The sequence below is a fragment of the Scatophagus argus genome, chromosome 16, assembly GCF_020382885.2.
Source record: "Scatophagus argus isolate fScaArg1 chromosome 16, fScaArg1.pri, whole genome shotgun sequence".
In the NCBI taxonomy this organism is placed as follows: domain Eukaryota; kingdom Metazoa; phylum Chordata; class Actinopteri; family Scatophagidae; genus Scatophagus; species Scatophagus argus.
Window position 1 is genome coordinate 8,152,616 of NC_058508.1, and position 12,176 is coordinate 8,164,791.

At 44.7% G+C, this 12,176-nt stretch overlaps 1 protein-coding gene across 4 annotated transcripts in view; it reads right to left on the minus strand.

Annotated features, from left to right (window-relative positions):
* The window catches only part of myo15aa (myosin XVAa), a 45,762-nt gene that overhangs the window by 24,952 nt on the left and 8,634 nt on the right, over positions 1-12,176 (minus strand). For all 4 annotated transcript variants that reach the window (XM_046415371.1, XM_046415372.1, XM_046415368.1 and 1 more), the window contains exons 4-13: positions 5,068-5,150; positions 4,628-4,691; positions 4,367-4,476; positions 3,978-4,052; positions 1,857-1,947; positions 1,307-1,410; positions 1,005-1,068; positions 798-911; positions 534-695; positions 194-307 (exon numbers count right to left, since the gene is read on the minus strand). In XM_046415371.1, the coding sequence (XP_046271327.1) occupies positions 194-307; positions 534-695; positions 798-911; positions 1,005-1,068; positions 1,307-1,410; positions 1,857-1,947; positions 3,978-4,052; positions 4,367-4,476; positions 4,628-4,691; positions 5,068-5,150 (981 nt within the window). The remainder of the gene's footprint in view (positions 1-193; positions 308-533; positions 696-797; positions 912-1,004; positions 1,069-1,306; positions 1,411-1,856; positions 1,948-3,977; positions 4,053-4,366; positions 4,477-4,627; positions 4,692-5,067; positions 5,151-12,176) is intronic.

The following is a 12,176-nucleotide window of genomic DNA, read 5'->3' on the forward strand; positions in this document are numbered from 1 at the left end:
GGAGTGAGACTCTGGCATCCTGCTTGTCAGAATTAGGTCAAAACGAACTGTAAACGTACTGACAGTGACTGACAACAGAATAAATTACCCACGAGTTGGATAATGACAAAGATAAAGACATAAAACATGAAGGAAAAGTGTTTTCAGCGCTCATGTGAAATTTAAAGCAGGGGTCTCTCAGTGTAATACTGACTGTGACTTTGTAGGTGATGGCTTTCTGTAGACCCTCTGGAGAGATCTGCAGCAGCTCTGCCACCACTCTGATCTCCTGAGCGCTCACCACTGACGCCACCTCCTGGCCATCAGCCTGTCGTGCAAGAGGAAAAGAAAACAATAAGTCATCCTTACATGATTACATATTGCCAATTTTTTCCATAATGTCCTGGTAAAATTTTGTTCATATATTATTTTGAGTTCATTATATTCCTCTCATATGGATGATCAACAGTGGTGTTTGAATTGAATCACCTCAAATTAAGTGATATTAATAATAAAAGCAAAGGAATAAGGAAAGATGGCTTTGGAAACACTACTTCATATCTCTGAAAGTAGACATTGCCCAGGTGCAGTATGGAAGAAAGAACTCGAAAGATGGCCGACTGGTCCTCTGGGGTGAAGTGGAGGATCTCCATGGAAGCAAGCAGACGCAGGAAGTCCTCTGCATCGTTCTTTCCTGTTATCCCACAGTCCCCTCCCTGTAAGAAGACAGAGAGGGAGGGGGGACACTTCCAAATGTACATGACATCCCCGCAAACTCCTTGAAAGACTGATGATTATACTGCAGTCTGTCTTTCTACCTGGTTGAGGTAATAGTATGTTTCAGCCTCTTGCAGATAGAAAGCCTGCTTCTGCTGTGAGGGAAGACCTGCCAGCATCTCATAGAAGATGTGATAGTTCCTCTCATCTTTGGCCTGAAGGAGAAACACAAGTTTAACACCTTCACATAGAGAAAACTGTAAGATATAAAGCGTCTTCTTAAGCGTGCGTGTGTCTATATGTGTCACCTGGAAGACGATACGGGACTTTTCCAGTAGATACTGAGAGGTTATGGCACCACTGACCACACCACTGGACCAAAAAGAAAAAACACAGAGCAAACAAGAAAGGAGAAGAAACACAAATACAAGAGTAGAATTATTTAAAGTTACGATAATAAACCTATATATCTACAAATCTATATAATGCCTTTCAAAGCACAGTTACAAAGTTCTTTACAATTCTTAACAAAATTATTTTTCAAAGGTGATTAGAGATGAGATGGAGTGAGATGAACATGGAGACATTTGTGTGTTCATTTCATACTCACTCCTCCAGAAAAACCTCTATGTATTTCCCAAAGCGACTGGAATTATCATTCCGTACAGTTTTGGCATTTCCAAAAGATTCCAGCAGAGGAGCTGCCTCGAGTATCTACAGGGCATCCAACACAAAGCAAATCAACAAACTTTGTCAGCTGGGTGACAAATATACATATGCATATAAAATTTAGCAAAATTAAAGAAACATTTGAGATTAAATATTAGTTAGCTTGAAAGATCAGATAGTTTAAGGAATGTGGCAGAGATCTTATAAAGCACATAAAAGAAAATCCACAATAAAACACATTTCCAGTGTATGTTTTCACACGCCACAGCAAAACACAGCAACCTGCTATGGCCATATGTGAAGATGAGGTGTAAAATGTAATGCACAAATCATGCAGGGAACCTCACTACCTCAATCTGCCTCGAAGAAGAGCCAGAGACATGGAAAGAAAGTCAAGCTGAGGAGTTAATCATCCTTCACGACAGGAACCTGTGCATCTCCAAATCTGCCGGCATTACTTCATACGTGTGTGTGTGTGTGTGTGCGCATACCTGTTGAGCAATATTGCATTTGTGATGTATTGCTGCTAGGTAACGAAGGGCTAGTTTGGTGGCCTCGGTTTTTCCAGATCCGCTCTCCCCACTGAAACACAGTAAACACACATTCAGTGAAAATGACACAGTGCCCAGTAGTGACAGTGACGCTGAAGCCTCACATGCTGAATGAGACACCACAAAGCAAGTGGTAATCAGCCCCTATGCATTCTGCCTGTATGTTCAAGAATTTCTTTTCTTTTCCCTCTGCACTTTGATGAGCCATCAGTAAGTAAGAAAAATCTTACTTACACTTTTTTGGATTCCCTTAAGACAACACTAGTGGCAGTGTTTAGTTTAGGCAGGATGAACTTTTTTAGTTTGGATTTGGATTTGCTAAAAGGTTAAGTAGTGGAAAATCCAGTCATTTAGAGGGCAAGGCCAAAGAGTGAACATTATCCGCAGCTTTTATTAATCACTTAGAGCGCCCATTATTTGATCCTTCTCACCTCCCCTCTGGTGGAGCGTTTGACTTAATTGACTAAGTGATGTGAGACCAGGCTAATCTTGCATTAGCCAAGGCCTCAATTCCACTTTTGCGTTAAACCACCTGAAACGCTCCAACACAGACACACACTGCGCTCATCGCTGCCAACAGCTCAGTGCTAAATACCATCATTATGTAAGCTTGCGTGTATGTTTGTGTGTGTGTGTGTGTGTGTGTGTGTGTGTTTAGGGACACTGGTACCTTGACCACATTCCAGCATACGGTTTCGACTCACGGGCTGGCTCGCTAAAAACAGGGCTATTACTGGTCACTGTACACCAGACCTCAGTTATCGCACTCAGTGACTCACATGCTAACAGAGGATTCGCACACATTCATTTGGACACACAAACCTCTGAAAGATAATCTGCTCCTGGCCCAGAGCTGGCTGGGCTTTCCTTACAGGTGTCTCCTTCCGAATACAGCTAGAGTGTTTCAGGTTTGTGTGGGTGTGTGCACATGTAGGCGTTTGTGTATTTCCTCTGACTGTTTATGGCTATTTAAAAAAGCCCACGCACTTGTGTATGTCAGTATGTAGATGTACTATGTATGTGTCTAGGCTTTTACATCTGAGTTAGATGTAAATGAGCTTACAGAGTGCATGTATGTTTGCGTGTGGTGATCACTTTTGACACAAAGTGAGGCGCCTGTGACAGATAGACGAAGCTTGAGAGGAGTGAATGATGGATATGTCTTAAGTTTGCAGGCCAGAAAACCACAGACGGACACTCATGAATTTACAAAGAGTAGTCCAACTGGGGATGGAAACCTGACTGTCCCAGAAGCTTTGTGAACACTATCTACACCAAGGTTAACTATTACAGAAACCATGGAGGCTTACTTATGACACTCATACCAAAAAAAAATCTTCATATCTGCACTTCACAGGAATTTTATGGAAGAAAATCTTTTTATATCACTAAATCAGGTGTAATGTCTCATCAGTATAGAAGTAAATAAAGTTCATTAATATCTGAGCTTGTGAAATGATGTTTACAAACAATGTCACAGCTTGTAGTTGTGTATTACTTTTTGTATGAATGTGAACAAAAATTGTAAAAAAAAAAATTACATTCAAGTTTGCGAATATGTTGTGAATTACATATTTTTGCATTTGTAAAAAAGTTTTGTTCACACATATAATTTGAAATGAGTTTTAAAAAGGTTTTGTAGAAATATTTTGTGTATGTGTAATTAAAATGAGGACAGGAGTATTTACAACAGTGAGGTTCCACAAAGTCTGAGAGATATGAGTATACGACACCAAAGTCATGAAATAAAGTTAATTGTTTATATTACATAAACATTACTTTTCTATGCCTGATTTGACTAGTCAATCAGCATGTTGCCAACCGACCATTCAATCAGAGGAAGTCAAACTGAGGTTAACTGTGAACTTCATTTTACAAGCTCAGATTATTATTGACCCATATTTGGTTCTACATAGTGCTGGAATAGAATTTCAGGCACATATGAAGTGAAGAACAGTGAAATAATGAATGGGAATCCTATATGGTTGTGAATTTTCATGTCTGACTTGCAGATAAATGGAAAGTGATTAAAAGATGAGAGAGGATTATAGAGCCTCCTACCTGATTATAATGACCTGGTTATGTTTGGCATCCATCATTTTGGAATAGGCAGCATTTGCTATGGCAAACAAATGCCTGAAGGAGAAAGATTATATGCAATTAGATATCTAAAATGATGAAAGCAATGAACTCAATCTCTAAGCACCAAAATATTCCTCACTTCTTTTCTATCCTCAGCTTCTATTTCACTCACTATCATTTTCCCTTTCCTACCTTAACTATGCATCAACCTTCCTTCCCTGATTCCTTTACTTATTACATGTCAGCTTTCTTTCTATCTTTTATTCTTCTGTCATCACATCTGGGTCGACAAAAAACTTCAAAGCAGACGAGGAACTTTAGTAATCATTTGTAATGCAGATGAAACCCGCAGTATGAGAATGACTCACGGAGGGTTCTCTCCCAGAGCACGACCCTTGTACAGCAGCACCATGTCAGTTCCATAGATGTTGTACATCTTATAGGGATTCACAGACACCAGGATACTACCTATGTATGTCTGAAAAAAAGAAGGAATGAGGAGAGAGAATGGCAGTTTGTAAAATCAACACACAAACTAAAACTGATTAACTGTGATTTTAAATTGAGAGGTTCAAGACTTTTTGTAGGTGGTTTTATATTGGCTGGCTGTGCTGTTGCTATTTACTTACATAAATAAGTTCTCGCTCAAATCTTTTCCTGAGGTTCAGCATAACAGCTCCTTCATGCATCTCCCTAGACAGGAGCAACAGGACAATTAAAGATAGCAGAGAAATTCTCAAATCACTCCTCCATCAGCGCACATGTGAATGTTTGCACCATACTGATCAATCTTTAGTCATGTTGCCTGATTACACCTGTACGCTTTTCAGTTTCAAAAACCGATCCAGAATTTTAGAACTTAACATGTCTTTGAAGCTTCAAAACCACTTCTTGATCTTGACTGCAATTTATTAGTTAAAATTATGATAAACCAAATGTGAAATATTTCTTAAGGTGATGGAGTCTCTAGAAAGAAATAATTTTTCTTTTACACATTTTACAATTGCTTTTATCATGGTAGATCTCTCTCTGATATAGAATTAACTTGGGTTTGAGACCTTTTACTTACTCTAGCTGTGTCATATCTTCCACTCCATCTTCTTCTCGATGCTCCCCGTGAGCCACATTGGGCAGGCTTCTGATTGAGTACATCTAAAAAATACATATACAAACTAAGAAAAGTTCACATGGAAATTATTCTAATATTGACTGTATGCAGAGCCCCTTTTCTCCACCAAAGAAATATACTTCACACATCTTACCTCGTTTGCTCATTTTGCCATCGCCTATTGTAATCATATATTCTGCTCATTTGAAAACCACCAGCATCACATTAAGTTACCAGAATAATCTACCATCCCTTTGATTACTTCTCCATACCTAAAATCCACAACCATTCCAAGTTTATACAACATTGCACTTGCAACTGCAGATGACACTATGAATATGAAGACTTTGTATGGTGCACAACATTACTTGTAGTCTGAATCATATATATTCAAAACTTTTACCTTATCGAACCAATGCCCCTGTGGTTCCCCCTCCCTGCTGAGATTCCACTCCCCTGGTTCATTTCCCACACATCCCTGTCCCACCAGGCTGTGTGGCTCCAGCAGTTCACCATCTCTGTACATGGACCACTTATTGAGATTCTGCACTGTCCCATGAGGCAGTACCCTCTCTGTACTCCACACATCCACATCTTGCTGGAGTCCCAAACCTTCAACTCCAGGGCCCTGTGCCCAGTGCTGTTCAGGGCCAGATCCCTGGACCTGAGGTGACACTACAGCATATGACGAGGGCAGACGGAAAGAGGCTCCACGAAGGTGAGAGTTCTGCAGGGCACCAGAGAGGTTAAGCGAGCGAGGCTCTGGGGTGCTAGGGGCACCAAGCCGTGTCATGATATTACCATCGGGGAGGCGATACTTTGCCCCACGAAGATTTGGGTTCTTTGAAAGAGCATTAGACAGGTCGAGTGTTCGGGGCGCAGTAGTGGGCTGAGAGCGCGCCATCAAAGTTCCATCTGGTAGGCGGTAGGTGGCAGATCGGAGGTTCTGGTTGCGGAGAGCGTTGGAGAGGTCAAGCGAACGTGACTCAGATGTATCTGCAGAACCAGGCTGCCTTAATATTGATGTGTTTGGTAGTCTGTAGGAGGCACCACTGAGGCTGGTGTTTAGCATGGCACCAGAAATGAGAGGAGAAGTGGGAACTTGGGTTTGGTTCCTTGAAAAAAATGATGATCCATCTGGAAGCTGAAATTTTGTCTTACTCAGGTTTGCATTCTTCAGGGCACTAGACAGCCCTGGTGATGATAATGCACTCCCAGAATTCTGTGTCTCATCTCCCGGACGTGTTAGAATTGAGACATCTGGTAACTGATAAGAGGCATTGCGAACATTACGATTGAGAAGGGCAGAGGACAGCATAGAAGAGGAAGGTGGGGGAGGCTCAGGTGCTGGCTCATTTCTTGTGACCAAAGTTCCATCTGGAAGCCTGTATGTAGCTTTACGTACATTGGGGTTCAACAGTGCAGAGGAAAGCATTGGTGATGAAGGGGAGGGTGCAGGTGTGGGTTCTGTCCTAACTGTAAGAGTGCCATCAGGCAAACGATATCTGACCTGTCGCAAATTTGGATTAAGCAAGGCAGAGGAGAGCTTGGAGGATGAGAGGGGTGATGAACCTGAGGAAGGTTCAGCAGATTCAGTTCTGGTGACCAATGAGCCATCAGGTAGTCGATATGTGGCCTGACGCAGGCTTGGGTTCTGAAGGGCATTGGACAGCATAGAGGATGACAGCATCCCACCACCACTGACACCACCTCCACCATCAGCAATAACTGGAGGCTCAACAGGGCCCTGGGACATTGTTAACGTTCCACCGGGAAGCTTTAACATGGACCTCTGGATCTGGGAGGTCTGCAATCCACCAGAGAGAAATGATGAGGTACCTCTGATAGTTCCTTGTTGAGGTGTGGTGAGAGGAGGGGCAGGAGAGACAGAAGACACTGGGGAAAGGTGTCGCTGAAGGGGGGAGGCAAAGGATGCATTACGCAGCTGGGAGTTAAACATAGCAGAAGACAGGTGTGGGGAGGAGGGTACAGCTGGGGCAGGAGGCGCTGCTACCTGAGAGGGTGAGAGGACAGTTGTGTATAGGTTGACATTGCGTTGTAGAGGAGATGAGTAGGAGGCACTGCGCAGGTGGGAGTTCTGCATCAAAGCATCTGATAAACCAAGAGTGGCATAAGGGCTCACCCACTGACTGACATGTGCATCAGCTGATCTCTGATCCTGCTCACCAGGTATGGGGGAGGGGCTTCTCTGTGAAGGTGTGGTGATGCTGGCATTTGGCAGATAAGGGTTTTGAAGCATGCGGGGCAGAGGAGAAGGAGGAAAGGGAGCACCTACAATCTGTGGGTTTGGTAAAGGATTTGTAAGCATTGGGGATGGGCCTGGCTCCGTCATTGTATAGTCATACTGGGTGATACTGTGAGATGGTGGGAGAATACCAGGAAGAAGACTGGAATGAGGAACTGGAGGTTGAAATGATGTTGGTCTTACATTCTGGAGATGTTGGGGAAGGGGGGATGGTGGGTGAGATATATGGTGCATGGGAGAGGCTGAACGAGAGGGCAAAGGAGATGGTCGCTGAAGTGGCTGTGGAGATGGAGGTCTACTCTGCAGCCTACGCACTGATGGCTGGGGGGAAAGGGGGGCACTCTGTTTCAATGAAGGCTGCGGAGAGAGAGGAGGCACTGAGGGAGGTGATCTGAATGACTGCCTAGTTTGAAGAGAAGGTTGGTTTCTGGGCATACGGACTAATGGCTGACCCCTGCCTACAGGTCTGTGGAAGTCTCCTTGTGCAGTGCCAATTCGTTTTGATTCCCTTAATCCTGCAGGCCGGGAGCCTGTCCTGGCTAACATCGGTGTTCCAGCTATGCCCCCTATCTGTCCTGAGGGAGGGGCTTGGCCACTATGGATAGAGGATCTGAATGGGGCTACATGCTGAGTGACAGGGGGTCCGTGTCTACTGCGTCGTTGTAAGTAGGGGTTAGCTGGAGAGGGTTTCACGGCCCCCATTGGGACATGAGTTCGAACTCCAGCACCACCTCTAAGTCTACGAGTAGAGGACCGGGTCGGGAGAGGGCGACTGCTGATACGTGATTGTGACGGGGAGGGAGGACGATGTGGGGAGGTGGGACGGAAATTTTGTGGGGGCGACTGAGATCTTTCAGGTAGAGGCGGGCTCCTTCTTTGTGGGGAAGGTAGGGGAGGAGAGGGGGAACGCCTCATCTTGGATGTTTGTTTTCTACCTTTGAACACATGTGGTCTGGTGGATGGCAGAGGCACTGCATCTGGTGGGGGGTGCTGTCTGAAAGACAGTCTTGGAGAAGGTGGTGGGCTTGCTCTCTTCCTCAGTGATCCCCGGGGTGAAGTTAGGGGGCTAGAATGTGGTGATTGGGGTCTAACAGTTGATGGAGCCCTGTGAAACCCAGTACCCCCTTTTCCTCTTGTCAGTGGTGGCTGAGCCCTCACTGACATCCCTTTTCTGTGGTATTGTAGAGAAACAGGTGGGCTGGGTGGTCTCTGCCTGTTAAGTGTGGAAGTCGGCCTTTGGCCTGCCACTGAGGGCCGGTGAGTCAGCCCTTTCCGTTGTAAGCGAGGGGAGAGGTAGGGGTCTGGTTGGATACCTGTCTGGAAGTCCATATGATGAGGTGAGAGGCGGGGTGAAGGAGGTGCCATTGCCCTAGCTGATCCTGGCCTCAGTGACAACTGTGGGGATGGAAGGGGACTCATTTGTCTCACTGGCCTAGGTGAGGCCACTGGTGAATGCATCAGTGGAGGCATCAGAGGCTGTATTGGTGGGACCAGTGGTGACACTGGTCCCCTCTGGAATGTTTGTGGGTCCTGGGGAAGGGATGGTTGGTGTGGTAGGGGAGATGGGGATAAGTGACCAGGAGAAACCGATAAAGCAGGGTGAGTTGGCTGAGGGAAAGAGAGGTGCTCCTGTTGAATGATCATAGCTGTTGGTGAGGGGGCTTGTCTTGGAAGCATGGGGATTTGTTGTTGGTTCATGACAGTGGGGTACTGGGGTTGTGCAGGGATGTATGTGGAAAGAGGCTGCTCATATTGTATATCTGACATCATGTCCAGGTTGTTGAGGGCAAGAGTTGAGGAGGGAGGGGGGAAATGTGGGGAGGAGAAATGAGGAGGTGGCAAGGTTTCCACTTCTAGTCTGTCTCTCCCAAATAGCCTAACCTGGGGCCTGGGGACCCTAAATGGTTCAGCAAAAGGGTAAGCCAACTGCTCCTGTCCTCCATATATCTGTCCTGTCTCAGCTGGATCCAGCCCAGCATCCATATGCAAAGGCTGGTGATAGAGGTTATAAACAGAAGCAGGGTCTGCATATCCCAGCGCTGGGTCATTATATAGGTCTGAAACAACATCATAACCACCAATCATCATGGCATAAGGGTCTGACATTCCATAGTTATAACCCATGTTGTAGTCAAAGTAATCTGCATACAGCTCAGGGTTATATGGGTCAAAGAAACCATCATATGGCTCTGGCTCCATTGCATACAACATGCCATCTTCACCATAGTAATACTCCATCCCTTCATTGCCATAGTAGTCTTCATATTCATCATCATAATAGCCATAGGGGTGAATGTAGTAATCCACATCATCATCATGGTAAAACTCATCATCATAATAAAAATTTCCCTCATCATCATAGTAACCATATTCATCTTCCCACTCATCATCTTCATAATAATCCATTTCCTCTTCATAAGGGTCATATGGGTCATAGGTCATTGGTTGCCTCATGAAGCCTCTAGGTCTCAACCTGTCATGATAATCATCCTCATATCCATACTCAGCATCATCATACTCATAGGCTTCATTGTAATAATGTGTCTGTCTCCCCCTTGAATCCCTGTTAGAAAATGACAGAGGGTTTCTTCTCCTTCCCCCTGCTCGTGTCCCCAGTTGACCTTGGCCCTTAGCAGTCAGGAACCTTCCAGTCAACCAGTTAGTTGCTGCAGCAATTCTTCCCAACACCCAGCTTTTATTCTTGAATCCTGCCCCTGCTTTCTTTTTCCCAAACATACCTTTGAACTTCCCTCCCAGTCCCTTTGCCTCTGTCGCCATTTTTCCCTTAGCCCCTAAACTGTTTAGATTTATTGTCTTTTTAGGTGGTGTGGTTTCTTTTGCAGTATCGTCTTTTTTATTAAATAAGCTGAAGCCCGACAGAGCTGGCTTTTTGTCGGCCGAAGGTGATTTACCCCCAAACCCAGCAAAAAGCTTGCTGGTGCCTAGAAGTGGTTTACCACCAGATGCGGGCTTCTTTTTCTTGGAGAGTCGTAGAAAGAGACGGGAGGTGCTTTTAAGATTTCTCTTTGGTTTCGCTTTCTCTGGCTGCTGTTGTTTAGCGGGAAAGCCAAAAGGAGAGGCCTTCCCCGTGAGACCTGTGAGAGCTTTGGAAGCTCCTTTCAGGTGAGACTTGGCATCGGCTGTCTTTTGTGCTTTTGCTGCAGCTACGTTCTTCTTTTGACCTTCTGCAGCAAAGCCCATCATGGCTTTGGAGGCTCCTTTGATGTGAACATCACTCATTTTTTTCAGATTAACTGCACCCATTCCTTTCTTAATCTGTGGTTTCCCCTTTGTTTCCTTCTCATCATTATCATCATCTGAGGGAGGTGAGTGTTTAGGAGGAGGCTTAAAACCCTTCACAGCCATGGCCTTGGATGCACCTTTCAGAGCTGCTTTTCCTTTCCCTTTATCCATCTTCTTGGTAACTACCTCTTCCTCGCTGTCATCACTCTCCTTCTCCTCAGTCATCACCTCCTCTTCTTCTTCCTCTGAACCCTCCTCTGACTCACTGACAGGTTTCTTTCCCTTTCCCTTCTTCCCATCATCCTTCCCTTTCCCCTTAGCTGGTGGCTCCTCTGCTTTCTTCCCACCTTTCTTGTCATCTTTTCCTCCCTTCTTATCATCCTTTCCTCCCTTCTTTGGCTCCTCTGACTTGCCTTTCTTGGCAGCTGATTTTGGGTCACCCTTTTTAGGTGGCATGATGTTTCCTAACTCAAATCATTCTAAACACTATGAGGAAGAATAAGTTCCCAAAATGTTCTAAAGCAGGCCAGTGATAAGTCTTCTTGAGAAAAAGAGTTCAAATGATAGCAGCATCCTCTCATTCCCAACTGATTTCATGTTCTTTTTCCTCCACTTGATCCATCCCTGTGACACCCCAGAAACACACACACTGTGGTACACTGTGTCTCCGGTCAGTTGTTCTATAATGCACACTGAGACAAACAGAAACCACAGTCTTTCAAAACACGATCTAGTAATGGAGTCGGAATCTCAGCCATCAGTGCTTGCTCGCATTACAGTAAGTCTTTAAGCCTCAGCAAAGTCTCTGTGAAAAAGAAAGCTGGCTAAGAGTGTTTTAATTTAAAAAAAAAAAAAATCAAATGCTCACTGACTTTAAAATGTTACATTTGAAAATTAGTAAGATGAATCATCTTACTGGTTACAGTCTCTCTCAGGATGAACCACTTGTTGACTTTGCTTCATTGAGTCCATCCACCATAACAAAAAGAATTGTAAATTCCAGATATTGTTCCTCTTTAGGCTTGTAAGTAACTTCCCAGGGTCACACGATGAATGAAAGACCCTGCTATCCCAGTGACAGAGTCTGTGTAGTCCTTTGTGTGTGTCCTATTGTTAGTGCATGCTGTGAGTCCAGCAGTGAATCCTCATTTTGGCTGCCGCACCAACTTTGGCAGGACGTCCCTGCAACGAGGAAGCCGAAGTGCGTGGATCTGTGTGAGTCTCGGCCTTCAGGGGTGTCCTCCTCTTTGTCTGAGAGTGAGTATGAATGTGTGTTGCATTTGTGGTTGTATCCTCCCACATCCACGTGAGCTTGCCTTTGTGACCTCCTGCAACCTTGTGCATTTCTCTCTGGTTTCTCCAACTCCATCCATCTGCTGTTCGCCTCAACTTGAAACCTTGTCATATCCTCTGCGCTTGTGCTAGGCATATATGAGTGTGTGTATAGCATGTCTGTGTATGTATGTCCATCGCAATGAGTGTATCACTAGTTATATTTGCAAAGAGCACCTTAATGTACCAGCTATATTGCCTCTGGGTAACCTTATCTGCAGGCTCGCTC